The sequence below is a fragment of the Puntigrus tetrazona genome, chromosome 23 (assembly GCF_018831695.1).
Source record: "Puntigrus tetrazona isolate hp1 chromosome 23, ASM1883169v1, whole genome shotgun sequence".
Classification (NCBI taxonomy): Eukaryota; Metazoa; Chordata; class Actinopteri; order Cypriniformes; family Cyprinidae; genus Puntigrus; species Puntigrus tetrazona.
This window is the reverse complement of record NC_056721.1, coordinates 6,857,673-6,878,953: the sequence shown is the minus strand read 5'-3', so window position 1 is coordinate 6,878,953 and position 21,281 is coordinate 6,857,673. Positions and strand designations below refer to the sequence as shown.

At 40.1% G+C, this 21,281-nt stretch overlaps 2 protein-coding genes across 2 annotated transcripts in view; both read left to right on the top strand.

Annotated features, from left to right (window-relative positions):
• Positions 1 to 6,977, top strand: part of LOC122328429 (XK-related protein 7-like) — a 54,440-nt gene extending 47,463 nt beyond the window's left edge. Inside the window, exon 3 of the mRNA XM_043224119.1 lies at positions 5,143 to 6,977. Within this exon, the coding sequence (XP_043080054.1) occupies positions 5,143 to 6,119 (977 nt within the window). The 3' untranslated portion in view covers positions 6,120 to 6,977. The remainder of the gene's footprint in view (positions 1 to 5,142) is intronic.
• Positions 6,978 to 11,653: 4,676 nt separating this feature from the next.
• On the top strand, positions 11,654 to 20,947 carry ccm2l (CCM2 like scaffold protein). The gene is given in 11 exon segments (XM_043225551.1): positions 11,654 to 11,759; positions 13,382 to 13,540; positions 13,618 to 13,701; positions 13,836 to 14,019; positions 14,348 to 14,640; positions 14,643 to 14,978; positions 16,273 to 16,402; positions 16,858 to 16,921; positions 17,242 to 17,392; positions 18,578 to 18,716; positions 19,758 to 20,947. Coding segments are annotated over 11 exon segments (1,851 nt in total). The 5' UTR covers positions 11,654 to 11,729; the 3' UTR covers positions 20,039 to 20,947.
• The last annotated feature ends 334 nt before the right edge of the window (positions 20,948 to 21,281 follow it).

Sequence of the window (21,281 nt, the reverse complement as noted above, 5' to 3'; positions counted from 1 at the left end):
AAAGAGAGATGAGGGAAGGATAGGACGAGTGGTATATAGCAGGACAGAGAGCTCAGAGGGACACGCTGTAAGACTGAATAGACTCAGAGATGTTCTGATTAATTCTGGGTCATGGGTTTGGTTACCAGCTACACCACAGAAAGGCTTTTGCTTGTTTTTCTTATCTTCTTTCGCTTTTTTCCTGCGTTTTCTGATCTCATGGCCCGGCCTGTCAGTCTGACTCAGACCTTTGACCTTTACATTGTGTCAGCAAATCCATTTGAAAGTGAGCATCTGTATGCTGCGCTCGCTGTGGAGAGCACTTGAAGTGAAGACTGTGAAGCTTGCAGTCTCCCGCACTATGAAAAAGATTTTTTTTATAGTTATGATAGTTATGTTTTGTACATGTAATTCGTGTTTTCTTACTTTTACGAAGTAGCTTCAAGCTGCTAGCAAGTATGAGGGCATGGAGATCTTTTTATTTTATCTGAATCATCATCATCTGAGTTTACATACATCTCTGATTCAAAGCAGCAAACCACTGTTAGAGCTGAAAAGTTTGAATCAAAGCAGTCTCTCTGTTTCAGTAACAGATTCAAAACCCCTTAATGATTTGTGTCTGCCATCCGTCAAAAATATTAATTGTCTTCATAATCTCGGTTTGGCTTTTTTCCTCTAAGTGTCAGTATTATGGATTTCGAAAATGACCTTTCAATGCGGTGTAACAGCCATAAGCTCACAAACGCTGCTAAATGAAATCAACCAATCGCTGGACGGGTTTGTAAAAGTGAATCTTTAAACGAATTAATGAAAAACGAATCAATCGTTTGGAAGTCAATGAGAATTGGTCCTTGTATTAAAGTATATATATATATATATATATATATATATATATATATATATATATATATATATATATATATAGATAGATAGATAGATAGATAGATGATCAAAAGGCTTGTAAATCATTTGTGGTCCAGATTAAAATATTGTAATAATGTGACTAAATTTATGCTGTAATAAAATGAGAGAAGCCACAGCAAATCATAATGCTCTTTTCACACATAGCTCTAATGCTTAAAAACTGAATTGCTACTATTTTGAAAACTTTACTTTCCAGCACTTTCAAACCAGTAATGGCGGCTTGGGCTGTTTGGTTAATCACCACCATAAGAAAGTAACTCACAGAAGAGCATTTGAAGGAATGAAGGAACACAGACATGGCATGCAAATGAACGGCACCATCAGCAGGAACAATTCAATCTTTGTGAATTCCCTACTGTGTGTTTTAAGGTCTTTGAGGTTTTGTGGAGAGCCTTTATTCTTTGACTGTAACTCTCGTGTAGTCATTTAATACAATCTTAAAGAGCAAATGCTGATTTTAAAATGCATTATGCAAACATCTCCTGCATACTTTTCTTCCACCACATCATCTGGCAGTTAGCAACTCAGACCTCCCTCTTTCTCTCTCTCTCTCTCTCTCAGCACTGGCAGCGCTGGGCTTTAACTTGTCTTATCCCTTTCTCTTTAAACTGCATTCTAATCGGAGGCAGTCTTTGTGGCAGTGGGCTTGCGCTGCGTCTGATGTTTGATTTAATTAAGATTGCCAGCGCATTGCTCCATGAGAGCCTCTGAAATAGAGGCCGGGAGAGAGCGCGGAGAGCATGCGGGCAAGCTGCAAGCGGAGCGGGAAAACGCAGACTAATGCTTTCGGATCTCTGCTAATTAAGACCTCACTTAATCTGGATCTGCACCAAATGAGCTGCTCAGAATGAGAGCCGAGACTGAGAATGTGAGTAAGACGGAGAGAAAGTTAAAGAGACTCAAAAAGAGGAAACACTCAATAAACAGCGAGGGTCCTGTGTACGATATGCACTGTGTTTCCATGAAGTGAAAGAGTATTTCTTAAAATATTTATGCTACTGGTCAACCTGACCAATATATGTGCCAATATTTGGTGTGTTTTTTTAATTATCGTCCATCAGCTGATGAGTTTTTCTGGGGGTTATTCTTGTTTTTTATAAACATTACAATATACACAATATAAAATAATATAAATATATATAATAATATATTTAATATATAAAAATATTAACATTCACAAAAAAATTAAAATAAATAGGTAATGGTTAAGTAATCATGCAATTGAGTGAAACATGCAATGGCAAAAATAAATAGAACTCAATACAAAAAACTACAACTAGGCCCACAACAACTTCAAAAACCAAGCAAATATATTTAAATTAGTTCCCATGTCTGTTGGAAAATATCTGATTTCAGCTGTAAGTCTGCAGTCATTTTCTCAAATATATATTTCTGATTCAGAGTCTGTGTCCAATCTGTTATTAAAGTAGGTTGGCGCATCTTCATCCAATTCACAGTAATTATCTTCCTAGCTGTTATTAATAATATATGTAGTACAAATAGGAGAGACTGATAGGAGGGAAACACATAGTCCCCCACCAGCATTGTGAATGTTTTTGTACTGTGGACCACATTTTCACAGTGTGTTTTATGCATATATTTGTTTTCTTCACTCTCCTTTGTGCTTGCAAATCCATGAGTGGCAGAACTCTCAGAGACACTCCAGGAAGTGAATTCTGTTCAACACTAACCTGTTCTGCCTAAGCAGCCCAAAATGGAGTTTTTATTCACCTAAGTATTAAAATTCTGTCATTAATTACTCACCCTCGTGTCGTTCCAAACCTGTAGGACCTTCTTTCATCTTCAGAACACAAATGAAGGTAAATCTGAGACTTTTTTCTCCCTGCATAGACAGCAATGCAATTGACATGTTTAAGGCCCAGAAAGGTAGTAAGGACATCAGTAAAATAGTACATGTGACATCAGTGCTACAATCGGAATTTTATGAAGCTACAACAACAATTTTTGTGTGCAAAAACCCCCCCCCAAAAAAACCACAACTTGAACTATTCTTCTCTTCCAGGTCAGTCTCCGCTGTCTTTCACTAGAGTACCACTATCCCTTTAATTCCTGGCCTGACAAAAGCAAAGGACTGCCTTCTTTTCATGCAGTGATCATCCCAATATCCTTAGCTGACCTTGGATAAGCCAGCCTGGAGGGTTTGAAGTGTTTAACGGGGTGAACCTGCAAGTATAGCTCCCTAAAACACGTGTGTGTGTGTGTGTGTGTGAGACAGGAGAGGAATCAAACACCAGAACAAAGCCAATCTGCCGGGACCCACCAGATAAACAAACATGCAGCGAGATGTATTTAAGAGCTGATCCTCATGATAACATCAGCTCAGTGTGGAAGCCTCCTGAGATAGCTCTATATCTCTCAATCACACACATTCACACACACCTCTTCTTCACCTTTTCACTCTACCTTGTGCTCTAGGGTACTCGCAAACATAATATAAAGTGCCTGTCTGTCTCCCTGTCAGCAAGTCAAACACACACGCTCACACTCGCTTTCTCTAGAGAGACATCCTCTCAGGCAGTTGGGGAACAAGCCCTGCGATTTGTTGTCTCAGCAGGTGTTGTAGCTTCTGTGAAATATTATTTGAAAACTAAAACAAAAGCAACAACCGTTACAAAACTTTGAACCTTTTTTTTTCTTGCCATCACTCTTGAAAGTGCAGCTCGCGCGTCTCTGCCAGCTCACGTCGGGTTGTGTTTCATAAGAGCCGCTGTGATGTCTGGAATTAAAATCGCTTTGCATCTTTGCCTCGTTAGAATCTATTCTCTCGAAATGTGTCTGTCATGACGCAAGGTATATTCGCACATTCATATATTATGAGTCCAGATAGGCTAGAGACATCAATTAGGGCCTGAATTATTCATGTTTTGAAAGTTAATTATTCAATCGCATGTTCAATTAGGAATGAATCACATCAGATCTAATTAAATATTGAAAGCAGAACTGTGGAATGTGGAAATGCAGTTATTCTTAATGATTTTGATTAGGTTTTATATTTAGCAGTTTCACTATTTAAATGGCCCCAGCTATAGAGAAGCTACACGGATGCAGCATTAACGGCCAAATAAATACACAAAGCAATGAAGTATTATAATATTAATTAATAAAACACTTCATTAATCATTTAATGCCATTTTGAATACATTTTATCCTTGTATCTAAGTCAGCATGTCTCATTTGAAACTTTGGCCCTACACTGAACACTGTTATCACTATAGACTGATTTAAGACAGACTCAAAATGTATTTTAAAGGAGTTGAATTACATTACATTATTATTATTTATCATAAATACAATTTTTGTGGTTTAAATGATGACCAGTAGAAAGTTTACTCACTCTCAGGCCTCAAACCTGCTCTATACATTTACGTGAATGCAAAGGCTTCTGGCTATGCAAGCTTGATTTTGTGCATCACTGCCTTTCGAAATGTGTCAGGGTGCAATTCAAAATGAAAACACTGCTTTCTCAGCCACAAGGCATTCCCTGCTGAAAAAGAAAAAAAGAGCTGGTCACCAGCATATGTTTTGCTTTGGTTTCTAGTCCCCAGCAAGGGCTCCTGATGTGCTGGTATTCCAGCTTCTTGACGAGCCTAACTAGCAAAACATCCTTTCTCATCCAGCATCAACAGAAAAATCAGGCAGGGATCAGCACCGGTAGGCCTGTGGGCAGCATGCAGACGTATAGTGTTGTTATGCTACTGGCGTCCTGAGTTCAAATCCTGGCTTGAGGACCCACTGTACAAACTAAATCTAGATCTAAACCTGTCCTATCATAATAAAACTTTCGATAAAATTATAGAAGAAAAGAAAAACGATGTGGTGAACATAATGCCATTTCTAGTCCCAGGGTTCTTAGACAATTTTGTGAATATATGTTTTATAAAATAAATTTAGCTCAATTTTGTCCATTTCAGTTATAGTGGGTGTCTTCTATGGCTTGTTTTCTCTTTTAAGTCAGCCACTATCGTGGTTGAGCAACAGCGCATATTGTTGAGCAAGTTACTTTGTGGACAATTAAATAACTGCACAAACAATAGCAACAGCACAGACATTAAAAAGCTAACTCCATAAACTTAGTACTTATGTTTGTAACCAGAACAGTGCCACATGCACGCAATGCATTAGCCAAGCTGCTTTTGTATCGTTTTGTAAAGTTTGTATCCTTTCTTTCCTTGACATTGCTCAAGCTGTCTCCCTGTTCTTCTCGCTCTGTCTCTGTAGGTCTTTCCGCATCTGCCTCATTGGTTTCTCTCGCCTGGATGATCGCATCCTACCAGAAGGTTCTGCGTGACTCTCGTGACGACAAGCTCCCCATGTCCTACAAGGCCGTGATTGTTCAGATGCTCTGGCACCTCTTTACCATCGGTGCTCGAACCATCGCCTTCGCCCTCTTCGCTTCAGTCTTCCAGCTTTACTTCGGGATCTTCATCGTGGCCCACTGGTGCGCCATGACCTTCTGGATCATCCAGGGCGAGACCGACTTCTGCATGTCCAAGTGGGAGGAGATCATCTACAACATGGTGGTGGGCATCATCTACATCTTTTGCTGGTTCAATGTCAAAGAAGGCCGTGCCCGCTTTCGGCTTGGTGTGTACTACTGCGTGACCTTGGTTGAGAACGTCGCTCTCACCGTCGCTTGGTATATTCACAGGGGACCTCATACCTCGGACTTCTATGCCCTGATTATTGTGTGTGTGGTGGTGTGTAGCTATGCTTTGGGAACATTCTTTATGTTCGTCTATTATTGCCTGCTCCACCCAGACGGACCTATCCTGGGAGCTCAGTGGAGCTGTGTTGAGGAGGGAATGGGGGTAATCGGTCTGGGAGGCGTTGGGGATTTGGAAACCCCTTTGCCCCAACCGGACGTGGTTACTAGCCCTCCCAGAACACTTCAAAGGACTACTGGTGGAGATCGGGAGATAGGGGCCGGGGATAGAGAGAGTTGCCTGCCGGTGTTTCAGGTTAGGCCTCCTAGTGTTCCCCCAGCTTCCTCCCCACGTCCCCCAAGAACTGAAGGTCCCGTTATCCGCATCGACCTGCCAAGAAAAAGGTACCCTGCCTGGGATGCCCACTTTATTGACCGAAGGCTGAGGAAGACCATCCTGGTGCTGGAAAATACATCTCCCGTGACGCCTCGCATCCAGTACCAGAGCTTCAGCAACCCCAAAGAAGTGACGGAGTATGAGACTACGGTGTAGTGTTGTTCATACCTCCACCTTCCACAAGACATCTCTATGCAGAGGTGGAACTCAGCCGCCATGAGGTTAAGGTCCGATCCTTGACGGTCGGCATGGTGCTACACGGTGGGACCGCGGCACATTTGGCATTCGGATGCCTGGGAGCGCATGACTGGTCCGAAAGTGCACATCAGGCTGGAAGCAAGTAACGTGGTGTTTACATGACCTGCATGGGAAGTGAAACTACGAAAGGGATTTACCTTTCTGCCTATGCACTGAACATATAAAAAATGACCATGATGAGAAGAAGTGGACATTTGTAAAATATAGATGAACTGACCAATCAGTATTCCTCAGGACCAGCCTGGCTGCTGTATTGGTCTAAGCTTAATGTTCAGTGACCTGAAAACAGTACAAATTGTGTATTATTTGCTTCTGTGAATGGTGAGGTTAGCGAGTCCAATCATCCATTTCTTCAAAAGAGTTCTTCTGTAATTATTGACTTATTTATTTATTAGATTTATTTTTTATGACTCTGTGGCCATGTCTTTGATATAATTCTTCTAATCGAATATTCATAAATAGATATTATCTTTTGTTATATGTATCTACAATAGAATGGTGCCAGTGTGTTGGTATGAATGTTTTTTGGGTTGTCTGGTCATGCTGCATTGTTTATCTGTAAAGATAAAGAAAAAATGTCATATAGTAAGACAAAAAGCTGTGATCTAATGTAGTTGGATGAAAATAATACTGTAAAAAAAAAAAAGATTCAGATGACAGCCTCGGAAAAGTAAAAAAAAAATTTGAAAATGTCTGTTTGAGTGTTTCATGACAATGGTTTTGGGAGCATCTTGGAACATAAAACTTGCAAACGTCTGAGTGTTTGTGTTGCATTTCACAGGGAAAAAACCCCCAAATGATTGACAGTGACTTCTAATGTTGTATGCGAACTCAATTTACAGTAACTAGAGCAGTGAGTCTTAGTTTGCTCCATCCACAAGCCTCAAAACCCTTTTACATCTGTATGTGTTCATTTCGCTCATTATTTTGTTATTTGGAAGGGGGCGGCCATTGCTGTGGTTATAAGGAGTTTAGATTCTGAATTTTTGGGGGCTTTGTGGCTTGGCAAGAGCGAATGCTCTTCTTGGCCATGAAAAACTGCCGACTATTGGGGACAACAATGTTTGTGTGTGTGCTTGAGAGAAAGAAAGACTTTTTTGTCACCTCGTAAAATCTTAAGACCTCTTTTTAGTTTTAACTGCTTACCCTACTTAGCTCTTTTCCAGGCTTTTTTTGAGTAACGGCAATTGTAAAGAAATCACCGCAATTACAAAACCATCACAAGACATCAGCTGAAGTATTTCTCTCTGTCTTTCTCACTCCTCTGTGAGGTCTTTCGAGGTCTTGATTGCTGCATTGAAATTCTATTGCCTGGTTAAAAACCAAGCAGAAAAACCCAGAGTCATGGTGGGTAATTTCCAATGACAAGAACCCTGCTGTCCAGTCTGAAGACGCTGATGGAGAGCAAAAGCCGCTTGGGGCTGTAATCATGCTGCCCTATAATAGGACATTCACACATACAGGGATTTTATTGTTGGAGGTTGTGAAGTAAATGAGTTGTCGTTCAGAGTGCCTGGTCTTTGCTTCATGGTGGTCTCCACACCTTGCTCAAATCAGGGGCCGGTTGCATAAACTGCTTAGAGAAGATTGGTCATAGCTTTTTAAGGTCAGTTGCAAAAGAGTAACTAATCGTGTAAGACTGATTAAACTGTTAGTTGTTCTAACTAATTCTTAGGGGCTATGCTCATGCAACTGCAGCCGATCACAAGTGAAATGTATTACTGATAAAATAAGACATCTAGGATTACAGTTTCACAGGAGTACCAGAATCCACTGAAATATTCATAAAACAACTGAAAACCTCCTCCAAGAGCACTTTAAAGTGCCCCATTATAGATTTTTGCAAATGAACTTTCATGCAGTGTGTAACACAGTTTTAAGTGAATGAAAACATCCTGCAAAGTTTTAATCAAAAAGTGCACCATGTATAAAGTTCTCTCTAAAGAAAGCGTCAACTCTGATTCAGTCCCAAGCCGTTTCATGTTGACATCGACACGTGTCCTTGAACGAATTGTTTGGAAGCTGTTGAACAAATAAGATAAAAATAAATGCATATTATAAGAAAATGAGAGGTTTTTTGACCTTGCATACATGTCAACCTGTTGTTTGGGACTTCTAAAACCAAATCATAATCCATTATAAAGGCTCTTTAAAAATTCTGCAACTCTGATACTTTTGGGAATTTAGTATAGTGTTCGCATTTGGATTGATTCCTTCAGCTTGTATTATTCTCAATCTGGATAAAAGCGCATGATTAAGGAATACATTTAAATGCAAATGTAATTTGACAAAGAATCAGTTTTCCTACAGCTAAAATTAATTCAGAAGCAGGAAACATTTGTATAGAAATTGCCACAGTGCATTATCCATCATACAGGAGTATCATGAACCGGATGAACAATTATCAGTGCATGAATCAAACTCACTCTGAATGCTAACAACTTTTGCCCTAGATTTCCAAGCATTGCTTTTTAATTATAGCCTGTATATGGGCATAAACAAATCGTATAAATGTGTAAAATCACTCCAAGCTACAATAAATATGTGCAACCTACATTCAAAACATCACAGGATCGCATGCAGTGTCTTGGAACTTTGAGAGTCGCTGCTTATTTTTAACAAAGTTAACCTTTTTTTTTATTTACCTTGTCACAGCACTGCCATTTGATATACTTCATATGTACACTCTGAGGATCCTTTACCATTTGAATCAGTCGAGACTAATTCAAAATGAATTAATTGAACTGAAGACTCGTTTCAATTAGATTACTGAATCTGTGATTTGCTGACTGGAAAATTGATTTCGATTTGTGAACAGGTTGATCAATATTAATCAGCTTAAAAGAAACTGGACATTGCTACCAGTGTTGGAGTTCAATCAGTTCAAACGGGAAACTATACGGGTTTTATGAAATGGGGTAAAAAAAAAAGATATAATTTGTAATGTGTAAAATATAGGCTATAGTATGTTACATATAACAAACCTAAAATATCTGGTGAAAGACAAAGAGCATGAGATGAAAGTCGTATCCTTAGTCGTATCCAGGTTGCTGTGGTAACTGCAGGATCATTAAGCAGGGCTGCAGGTATATGTGATGTGTGTCTGAGTGTACTGTATTTGTGGTCTGAGAGCTTTTCAGTGTGGCCCCTCTCCTGAAAACTGACCCACCATTAGCTCTCCTCCTCCTCCACTCATGCCCTTAAGGGGGTCAACAGCATCCTCTACTGTAACAGTGAGCGCACAAACACACACACACACACACAGAACACACACACTGGGGTTCTCCAGGTCAACAGTACACTCTACAAGAGAAAACTCTTCAAGTATATGTACGGCACATGTAATGCAATTTGCATGAAATATCACATAGCTGAATGGAATCAAACCTAAATGTAAGTTTCTGTGAACTGTGGAGATCTATTCCTGAAGGACCGGAGCATGAAGATCGGGTTTAACCTTGACCACAAATCCCAATACTATTGCTCTTTTTTAAATACATATTATAATTGCTTTAACTATTAGTAGCCTATGTTAATGTTAAAGGCATAGTTCATTTAACAATTAAAATTATCCCAGGATCAAACTCAAGCCATCCTACATGTATACAACTTTCTTCTTTCAAACAAATACCATCTTTATATCAAGCTTTATAAAGACAGTGAATGGTGAGATTTTGAAGGAAAATAAAGCGCATTCCATCCATCATGAAAGTGCTCCAAACGGCTCTGGGGGTTAATAAAGGCCTTCTGAAGCATTTGTGGCACATTCATCAAAGACTGGCAGAGAAGAAATTGTTGGATAAAGTCATTATTTTTGTTATTCTCACTGCTTCATAACATTTCAGTTGAACCACTGGTGTCACATAAACTAGTTTTATGATGTCCTTACTACCTTTCTGGGTTTCGAAAGTGGTAGTTGATTTGCTGTTTATGCAATGTCAGAAAGCTCTCCGATTTCATCAAAAAGATGAACAAAGGTCTTAAGGTTTTGAAATGCATGAGGGTGAGTAATTAATGACAAAACTTTTATTTTTGGGTGAGCTAACCCTTTAAGAAAGTATGTAGGATTACTTTTGATTGCGCAATGACAAAAGCAGACTGCTTACTCCTCGGTGTCCTTTATGGCCCAGATCATCTGCCACTGATTTCCAAGGACTATCTGGCCATTGTCCCAGTATGACATTGGGTTTATGTGATCTGTTCCTCCTTAAACTGAGCTACCAGCATGTTCCCCTGGGCTGTTTAACAATCCAGATCAATCCAAGCCCAGAGTCTCTGACAAACTGCACGTGACTTTAGAAACGGTTCTACTTTCCCTCGTCATAAAGTTTCATTACATTTCTTTGGTAAATGTCATCGGGCGTAGTGAAAACCGCACTGTTGCACACAGTAAAATCAAATAGATTTCATTTCGACAAGGTTACAACAGGTCAAACAACTGCAATATTATTTTAGGAATCTATAAAACGCGCTTGCTGTATAGAAAATGTAAAGACATAGCTTGGGTGTGTGTGCAGCTCCGGGCAGTGAGTGAGCATGGTCTCTCTGCAGGTGATTAGCTATCAGCTATCCTCATACCGTGTAGCCTCACGTTAAAGTGCCACTCCCCACTGAAACAAAGTGCTGGCCCACACTGCCCCCCAGCGGAGGCTTTGAGTAATTGCAGGAATCACTGGCAGGACTGAGCTAAGGTCAATTTCATTGGTGTTTTTAGTCAAAAATGTAAATTTTTTTGACTTGTAAATTTTACTATGTCATGCTAAGTCATAAATGTAATATTTCTGTTTGGAGGTGTTTCTTTCAGCTGAAACAGCTCAGACTCACATTCTAGTCTAGTCTAGTCTGTGAAACTTGGGAGACAAGCCTCAAAGCGCCATTGGAGAAAAGCATATTACAGTAAAATGTTTTTGGCCCTACAAAACCAATTTGGCTTAAATCGCAAATTAATATTTTGATTTTGGTTGAATGTTGTCAAAAAAGATTGCCACATAGTTGTTTTGTGTTACTTGCGGTCAGGTTTTTTTTTTTGGTTTGTTTGTTTTTTTGATGTCTTGGGCCTATTTGTTTCTCAGTATTGATATAGCAAAAAATCTACACAAAAACTCATTTTAATTCATTTTAATAATTGTCAGAAGGACTTTGAATTTGTTTTGCTCCACAAATCTCTGCAAATCTGACTTTATGTAATTTAGGTGTGTGATGTGTGTAGTCTTTCTGTTTAGTGCCATCTCATTGGTTTCATACAAATGTCCAATCATTTCAGTAGTGTGTGTGTGTGTGTGTGTGTGTGTACTGTACGAGCATGTGTTATCAGCAGTATGAGTGTGGAGGTGTTTGGGGTTTTAGATCAGAGTCTCTGGTGGAGTTTCCTGTCCAGCAGGAAGTGTATTTCCTGCACAGTCCTGCCTGGCTCCAGAGGCTGAGAGAGGAGATTGGGCCTGTCCTAAACAGGGACACACATACAAACACACACTCTTGCACACACAGCTAGCCATCAGGCTGGTCGATATGGACTATGAGCCCAAGCGAGCCAAGAAGGTAAGTTCTTCTTCCTCATTGTCATACACTAAAACTAGCTGGCCATACATCTAGGAATATTTCAAAGATGTGCGTTTGAAGTGCGTGGCGTATTTTCTGTTCTGCCTACTGTATATTTCTCAGTTCTGCCTGCTGCATATGCTTCACAGCCTGCCATTTTTGACTTTTATGTTTCATTATTTTTTCTGCATTTCTAAAGTGATTGTTACTTGAGGCAACAACTGGGTTATTTTAAATAAAGGACACAGTACAACCTTTGTCTCGTGGGACAGGAGCTCGCTGGCTACAGAACAAGCACAAACATACACTCCAAGGATATTTAAATAGCTATAGGCCACGTGCAGCGGCATCAGTGTCATATCCAGCACCGATCACATCACAAATGTGTGGATTTTCCAAGCCTTAAAACAAAGAAACATTGTGGCATAAAATGAATAACAAATATTTGAGATTCTGCTCTATTTCTGGGTCACTAATTAAACGGCAAATCCTCTGAGCCGTGGGACACAGCAGTATAAGAGGCCAATTATAGCTTCATATTATCTTCAAAGGATTAGCTTATTATGTATTGCTGGGGGTAATAGTTGTGTTTAGGTTTAACGATAGAGTAATGCGATGTGGTTGATAAATTGTTTTGAATTTGCCTTTCTTAATGCGTTTTGACTAACACCCAGAAAGCAGTCAGGATGATTGATAAGCCCCATTAGATCACATCTGATAGTGAACACACACACCGTCACCGACACGTGTGATTGATACGCATTCCTTATATTTGAAATTCTTTTCCTCACACACGCTGTATAAATCAGCGGGATGTCGGCGAGGCACGTTGTCTCTAATCTGCCTTCCATATCTAACAGCTGTCTCGCTGATGTCACAGTTTGAGCAGCAGGCTGATGTGTGTTACATCATCATAAAAGCAGATTTTAACAGCCTTTCGCAAATCTGACGTGTTCTGGATAAATTCAGATCCAAGAAGAGTCGCTGGTGCTATTAACGCGAAGCTCATATTACTAGCCGTATGAATATTTTGTATTGTGTTTTGGTGAACTATATTGTGTGCTAACAATGCTGCGAGATGCTCAAAAATGAGATAAGAATACTGAGGGAATGCTCTTTAAACATGGCATATGTTCATCAAGTGCTTCCACTTGAAACGCGCTAACATCCAGCCTCAAGCCACTGAAAAGTACCAGTATTACATTGAAGCTCATACGAAGTTGTCAGAAAGAAATGCTCTTTTTGAAGAAAAATGTCAGACATGCTTAGAGGCTTTTGCATCTAAACGATAGATAGATAGATAGATAGATAGATAGATAGATAGATAGATAGATAGATAGATAGATAGATAGATAGATAGATAGACAGAAAAGCTTTTAGAGTTTATATATATCGCCATTTTAAATGTTTATAAAGTACCAATTCTGAGTTTATATCTCACAGTTATGACTTTTTTCTCAGCATTGTGAGAAAAATGGCTAAAATATTAAATATAAAGTCACAATTTTTAATTTGCTTCTTTTAAAACCCAATGGGAAAAAACTTGAACTTAACCTTCATTCTTGCTAAATCTCTCATCATCACTTTACATCTTCTATCTTTTATGCCGACTCTTGTCTCAGGGCTTTGTAAAGCGCCTAGTGTTCCCTAAATCTAGCCGGCGTCAGGCAGACAAAGGCAGTGTGTACCGCAGACCCCTTCACACTGTCCCCCTCTACCCACCTGACTACCTCATCCACCCAGAGAGACTCATCTACGACTATGTGGAAAAGGAAGTCAAGGTGAGTCCGACAACACAAAGCAAACGCTTCACATTCGCATGGAAACATCAGCTGAATTTTATAGATGTCACCAACAGTTCCTGGGACACTTGACTTGGGTGTCATGTTCCCTGAACCCGTCCAGCAGAGATGAGCTTCTGCAGCTTCTGGACACAGCCAGGGTGAGAGTAATTGTAATGCTATTCAGAAGAGGGATCATTCAGTTTTAAAAATAAACATTTTTCAATTTTGAATTTTTTTCATACTATAAGTTTTCATGTGGCAGATGATGCATTGTGTCTGTGTCCGTCTGTAGAAACTGAGGGTTTTGCCTCTGAAGACCAGTGTGGAGCAGGACTGCATTCTCAGCCTGTCTGCTCGCTGTCTGCTGCTTACCTGGAGGGACAACGAAAAACTGCTGCTGAGAATCCCCACACATGAAATCGCTGCTGCCTCCTACCTGCGGGATGATGCACTGCACCTACTGGTGCTCAAAACTGGTCCGTAGGAAATTAGGATGCCAGAGATAAACTTGGTTACTGTATATTCTGCTTCAGTACATTTGATTAGGCTCAAAACACATTTTAGGAATGTATTCTATATTTCTAAATTACCTTCTTTTTCAATATTTGTAGCTTACAAATATTGGAAAACAATAATCTAGTTTCAGAGAAAAACAGAGTTACAGATGTTAAAACTCATCTAGGTAAATAAGTAACAAAGTACGTAAGGAAGTATGTAAATTGGAGAAAAAAAAAGATGGCTGTCAGATGTTTACCATGCAAACTTTTAAAAATGAATCTTCGATAATGTGTTTTGTTTTCTCAGGTTTGAATGTGGACACTGTACTAGCTGGTGACACTTTGGAGAACAGGCCCACTGGTTTGGAGAGCCGCAGACAAACTATAAGCAACACTGACCCCAGGCCTGCAGGGGGCACCATGGAGCGCCGCCACACCATCTGTGGTGTGGACTGGAAGCTCTCGTCCCGCCATGAGCCTAAACAGAGCAGCGTGGGTGGAGGAGGTGGGACAGGGGGTGGAGGAAGTGGTGGTGGTGGTGGTGGTGGTGATGAGGACAGCCTAGAACGGAAACGTGTGAGCGGGAGTTGGGAGCGTGAAGACAGACTCGGAAGCCATGCGGAGGTAGCTGGGAGAAACGACCAGTGAGTGGAAGTTGGGACCGGAGGCCTGTAGGGGGCAGCTGGGAACGTCGGGGAGGTGGAGGGGTCATAGGAGGTAGCTGGGAAAAGAGGCACGGGCCTGGAGCTAAACCAGGTGGAAGCTGGGAAAGGAAGCACACGCCAGGTGGCAGTTGGGAACGCAGGCAGGCTTGCACAGGAAGCTGGGAGAGGGGAAAGTCCTACGGCAGCTGGGAGAGGAGGAACCATAATCCACTGGAGCCCATGCCATGCCCTGATGCCTACTGCAACCTCGTCATACTGGCTGTAGAGAACAGGGTGAGGTTATCCAGCCATTTAAATGGACGAATGGATGAATAAATGCATGGGTTAAAAAGGCTTTAAGATAGAGGGAGGGATGGATAAATAGGTTAAAAATTAAGGACGGATGGGTTAAAAAACTGTTATGTTTTTCAAGTTATATGTCTTATGTAATGTGGTTGGCTGGCTAGCTAGATAGATGGTTGGATGGATGGGTGGATAGATGGATGGATGCATTAGATATGCATGTATCTATGGATGGATGAAAGCCATTAGAACGTTTATAATATTAACACTTTCACATTGTGGATGGCTGGTTGGATTGATGAAAGTGTTAATAAATGATGCTTGGGTAAAAGGAATTATAAGTTATGAGTGATGGATGGATGGATGGATGGATGGATGGATGGATGGATGGCTGGATGGATGGATGGAAAGGGTTAATAATTGGTGAGTGGGTAAAGGAATTTTAAGTGATTTATGATTGGGTGGATAGATGTATGAAAGGGTTAATAGCTGGTTGGTAAAGAAATTATAAGTGATGGATGATTCGGTGGATGGATGTATGAAAGGGTTAATCATTGATTGGTCTGTAAAGGAATTATAAGTGATTTATGATTAGGTGAATAGATGTATGAAGGGTCAATAATTGATGGGTGTGTAAAAGAAATTATAAGGGGATGGATGGATGGATGGATGGATGGATGGATGGATGGATGGATGGATGGACGGATGGACGGATGGACAGATGAATAATTGTGAGTTGGGTTAAAGCCAATAATATGGCTGTCTGGCTGGATGAATGGAGAGACAGGATTTCATGTGGATGGATGCTGGATGAATTAATTAGCAATGATGGCTGAATGGATGGACAATACAAGCATTGCAATTGTGACATTTAGAGAGATATGAATTATTGCTGCTGTATAGATGTTAGGTGATTGTGATCCTGATTTTATCAGTGTGTGTGAGCCTCACGGTGAGCTGTAGCTGCGTTCCTGCAGTGGCCGTGCTGACGAGATGAGTTGTGTCAGCTGTGATGTAAACAGCGCGCTCAGAGTAGACTCCCCTGTGATGTAATGCCCAGACTTATGTAACAGCATGCTGTGTCAGTAATCTGTGTGTCTCTGTGTGCCTGCGGACATTAATATGGATGGGATTGTGCTGACCCACATTAGAGTCTGGCTGCTTTTGTTGGTGTGCAGTACGTGTGTCTGTCTAAGAAAGAAAAGCAGAAAGGTAGAAGCATTTAAAAGTTGTATGTAGCCATGATTTGCTCTTCATTCGGTTCTTATATTGATCACTCACACAGGACGCTGCAGAGGAGTACTGCGCACTCATCTGTCAAATGTTTCAGATCATCTATGGACATCAGACCATTGAATGTGTCGACAGGGCGGGATATCACTACACCATGCCTGACCGCTATTGGCTACAGAGGAGTGAGTGACATCACTATTGCTCTTTCAACAAAGTTCTACAGTGCTGAACGTCCTCAAAACAGTGTTTCCCAACTGATGAGTCTATAAAAACAGATCACAGGTCTCTTCTGATCTGATAACAGCAGGGGGAAAACAGAAGCTAATTGAATTAAAAAGACAACTAACATTTGTCATGTATAATTATGATAGCCAGATAAATATAAATGTAAAATTCTTAGTATGACTTATATTAATAACTCTATTGCATTTCAATGTAATTAATATAAAAGTGTATATGTAATGTTTAAGAAATACAGTCTTTCTGACATCACCCACTTAAAACTGTTCTAAACTGTACGGTCAGTGCATATCTAGAATACACTCAATTACATATTTTGCATTATATTTCCAGTTGCCACTTAAAAGCGCAAATTTATAACATGTTGTCTTTCTCCTCCCATCAATACTTGTCCAAGGTGACAGCTGCCTTACTGACATGACATATGGCTATGACACAGACTTCAGCTGCTGCAGTTCATAGTGAGTGTCTGTTATGTTATGATTCATGAATTATCATTACATTCATACACTTTCTTCAATTTTGAATTTGCAAGTCATTGCCTCAGTAACCAACAGCACAGAAACGCAAATGCGATTACCCTGTCTGCCATTGCTGGGACAAAGATCTTTAAACTCATGGGCTACAGTGTAATATTTTGGTCATTTGGAGCCCAGAGCTGGAGGGCAAATATATTTTTTAAAAGCTATTTTAATATATGTGAGCAAACGGGGGTGTGGTATTAAAAATAACTTATAAGCTCTGTCACATCTGACTTCATGTGTGTTATCTCTCCTCACAGTGATGGTTCACAGGAAGCATTTGATCCGTATTATAGTGAGAACTACAGTGAGAGCTCATCTCTCTCCTGCCATGAGTCACATCGAAGCCTGGCCTCCACACACAGCGACTCTGAGCCCTGTAATGCCAGTCTGCAGGAGTACATGATCATTGTAAGATGCTTACACACAGAAAATTATGTAATAGAAGTGACACTTGACTTCACCTAAAAATCAAATTTCTGCCATCATTTACCCACCCTCATGTTGTTGTATGGATATACTACTACATGTACACATACACTGAGACACACAATGTATTTTAAAGCCTTTTGAAGTCTTTTAAAGCTATATGTTTCAGAAACAGACTAAAAGTGTAAAATTTAATTTGTACTTCACAATTTACTTTTTTTAGTTCATTTGAATTATTTTATTCCATTAAAACAAGCAGACTCACAAATCCATACCTATTGTTAAGGTGAGATTCTTAGGCTGATGCCCCTGGATACAATCTGACATGCATATATTGTACACACCATGTGACCAAACTCACCACTCCACTCTTAAAGCATTGTACGGTAAAGGCTTAGTTCACCCAAAAATGAAATATGAATAAAAATGAAACTGTTGAATAATTATAATTTTAGTTTTCTTTGCACACAGACAGTATTCTTGGAGCTTTAAAAAGTAACGATTGAACCACTGATGTCACATGGTCTATTTTAATGATGTCTGTACTACCTTTCTGGGACTTGTCAGTTGTATTGCTGCCTATGCAGAATCAGAAATGTCAAAATATCTTGATTTGTGTTCCGACAATGAATGAAGGTCTTACATGTTTGGAATGAACGACATGAGGATGAGTAATTAATGACAGAATTTGCATTTTTGGATGAACTATCCCTTTGAAGGTTCCGCCTTCCTTTCCACCTTTCTGTACGACACAGAAGTAATCCTATGGGTGAGGCTTCCAGTTTGCTAGAACGAGGAGAATAACAACATGCAGTAACTGGTAAAACAGTTAGCACTAAAACCAGTGTATTCGTAATGAGCTGGATAGCTGGACGCAGATGAGACCAGAAGCTATACCAATAGAATTTACATTTTTAAGCGGATAGATGCCAATAAAGAATTGTTCCTGCATAAACTGGACTGAATAAAGTATTTTTAAAATTTTGCCTTCAAATGTGGTTCCCAACTTTTGGAAACACAAAATGAATCATGGTTATTTTAAAATACCAGTACTTCCATTTCCCAATAGTATAGAATGAGTATATTTCCATCTGTGGGTGAACAATCCACTGCAGTTGTCTAAATGAGTGTCTCTTAAACGTTCTGTGTCCTGTTCTCATTGGTTAGTTGAGGAGTAAGCTGGTGCCTCAGGAGATTCAGGAGTTTGCTCTGTTTCTGAGAGAATACAGACTTGGTGCTCCGATAGAGCAGTTCTGCACTGACCTGCTGCAGCTCTATGGAGACTCGCGCAAGTTCCTGCTGCTTGGTGAGAAACCCACAACACAGAACACAAAAGACACCATAGATTCTCTCTCTTTCTCTTTCTTTGCCTCTCTTGAGTGGCTGTTTAAATCCCAAGGGGCGTGTTTGTTCAACTGGGTTTATTTCACTATGAAGTCCGAAGTCATTTCAAAAAGTCATGATTTATCAAGTCTGGCATTGTATTCAGAGTTTGTGTAATTGCCGTCTATCATTAGCTCATTAGAGAGGATTTGAGCAACATACATTCATGATATTCATGAGCACCTGGCTTCACTGGAGCAGTCAACATCACACTTTCACAGCGTGACAGAATTACAGAACTCTCTACTAACACTAGCAGCTCTGGGGAAAAAAAACATGACACAGCCCATAAATAACTCTATGACCACGATTCCAAACTATAAATAACTCTCTTATCCCAGATTTGTCACAAATACATATTTAGATAGTGAGTCATTAAATAATGGATTAAACAGTAAAGTCCTACGACACCCAATTTGTCCAACCTGATTAGAAAGACCTCGTAGATGTTAATTTAGAAGTGAGTTGGTAAAGGCTAAAGCAAATTGCTGCGATTGTGTGCAACAGAGACACAATTACATAACACCCACTGAGCCACTTATACCTCTGCTGGCCGTAGACTCATCTAGCCTGACACGCAAGCTAAAGGCTGAGTCAGCTCCATGCAGCTCTGGACGAGCGCAAGACAGTCTGTGCTTTCGCCATTCAGTATTGTTAGAGGGAATTTATAGAGTAGAGTTACAGAGCTGGATAGAGACAATTAATCACAAACGTGGAAGGAAAAAGCAGTTTCAGTGTTTTTTCTGTCACTTTTGATTAATTTAATGCGTCCTTGCTGGATAAAAGTATGATTTACTGCACTCCAAAGTTCGAAAGGATCTCTAAAATGTATTCATCGTAAGTTCTCAAAATGCTTGCTCGTTAATGTGAATATAAGAATACTTACTCCCAATTATAATCCAACAAATGCATGCTGTCTACGGACGTATAGTCTATCTCACGTATCCTTCTTCCATGTGAGCAGGCATGAGGCCCTTTATTCCAGATAAGGATGTAGGAGTGTTCGAGACGTTTCTGGAAGACATTGGGATCCGAGAGGGTGGGATTTTGACAGACAGTTTTGGCCGGATCAAGCGGAGCATGAGCAGCACATCTGCCACAGCAGTCCGGGGCTATGACGGCTGGACTCTTCCTTCCGGTTCCCAGGATTTTAACCGCAGAATTGATGACATCACACACAACATTGAGGCTTTGGGCTTTGAGGAAGGGAACGGAGACATAGAAGAGGAGGATTATTACCTGTGAACTGTTGCACTGGAGAGTTTTTAAAGACAGGGTTTAGGTCGCACATTTCTTTGATACAAAATATTCAAACTAGTTTATAGCATTTATAGTATATGTGCACTTTACTGGGCCACACGGAGTGCTGCTGATGAAAATGGACGTTTTGCATCCTATTTGCATTTGTGAATAGGCGTATTATTTGCATGCAAGTTTGATTATGTCATGTTCTGCGTCCGTGAGTTACAAAAGAGCACCAATGCAGTGAGGAAGTGCCAGAGAGAACCTAAGTAATTACATATTATTTGGAGAAAAGGTCACTTAGACATAAAAGGAGAAAAAGAGTAAGCAATCATATAATAATGATGACAGTGATGATGATGGTAATCTTCTGGAGCCGGAGGGTCGTTGACTGTGGCTGCTGTCTGAAGGGAGAGTAACTCATGAAAAACTCAACCTTGACATTCTTTCCAGTGACACTGCCACCTTGCCACAGTCTAGTGCCCTTCCCTTCCCTCTTATCTATGCCAACCACTGAAGGTTGATGGGCTCTGCGCCCAGCATCGGGGGTTATCAAAATGGCACATACATCTGTCAGGCTAAACGTTTGTTATGTAATAGGACTGGGCAGAAGAACAGGGCCAGATAGGGTTTAGTTTAAAGTTAAACCTCTTCTCACACCCAAACAATCTTAGTAGTCAAACCAGCAGGGTGGCAATAACAAATGTTTGTCCATGGCCGTGTGATGAAGAGGGCCAGCTGAGGTCCTCTGTGGAATATCTTAGTCAGTAGGTCATAGGACGGAGGGCCCAGTGGAATTATTTTTGACTTACGTTCCCATTGAAATAAAGAACCGACTGACTTTGTAGTACTGTTTATAATAGTTAAACACTGTAAAATGTTATGAATTAAAATGTTATACATACCTAAAATTTGGGTTAAAAGGATGTTTATTTTGCCATACTTTAAAGCTTTTTATCGCTGAAATGTGAATATATGTGACCCTGGACCACAAAGCCATTCATAATAGCCAAAGATCATTGGGATATAAGGAAAAGGTTGTGTTCCATGAAGATATTTTGTAAATTTATAATATATCAAAACTTGATTAGTAATGTGCATTGATTGGGCGATTTTCTCAATAGATTTTTTGCACCCTCAAAGACTTGTCGTCCTGTCAATATCTGGAAAACCTATTTATTTAGCTTTCAGATGACGTATAAATCTAAAAAAAAAAAAAAATGACTTTTTTTGTGGTCCAGCGTCA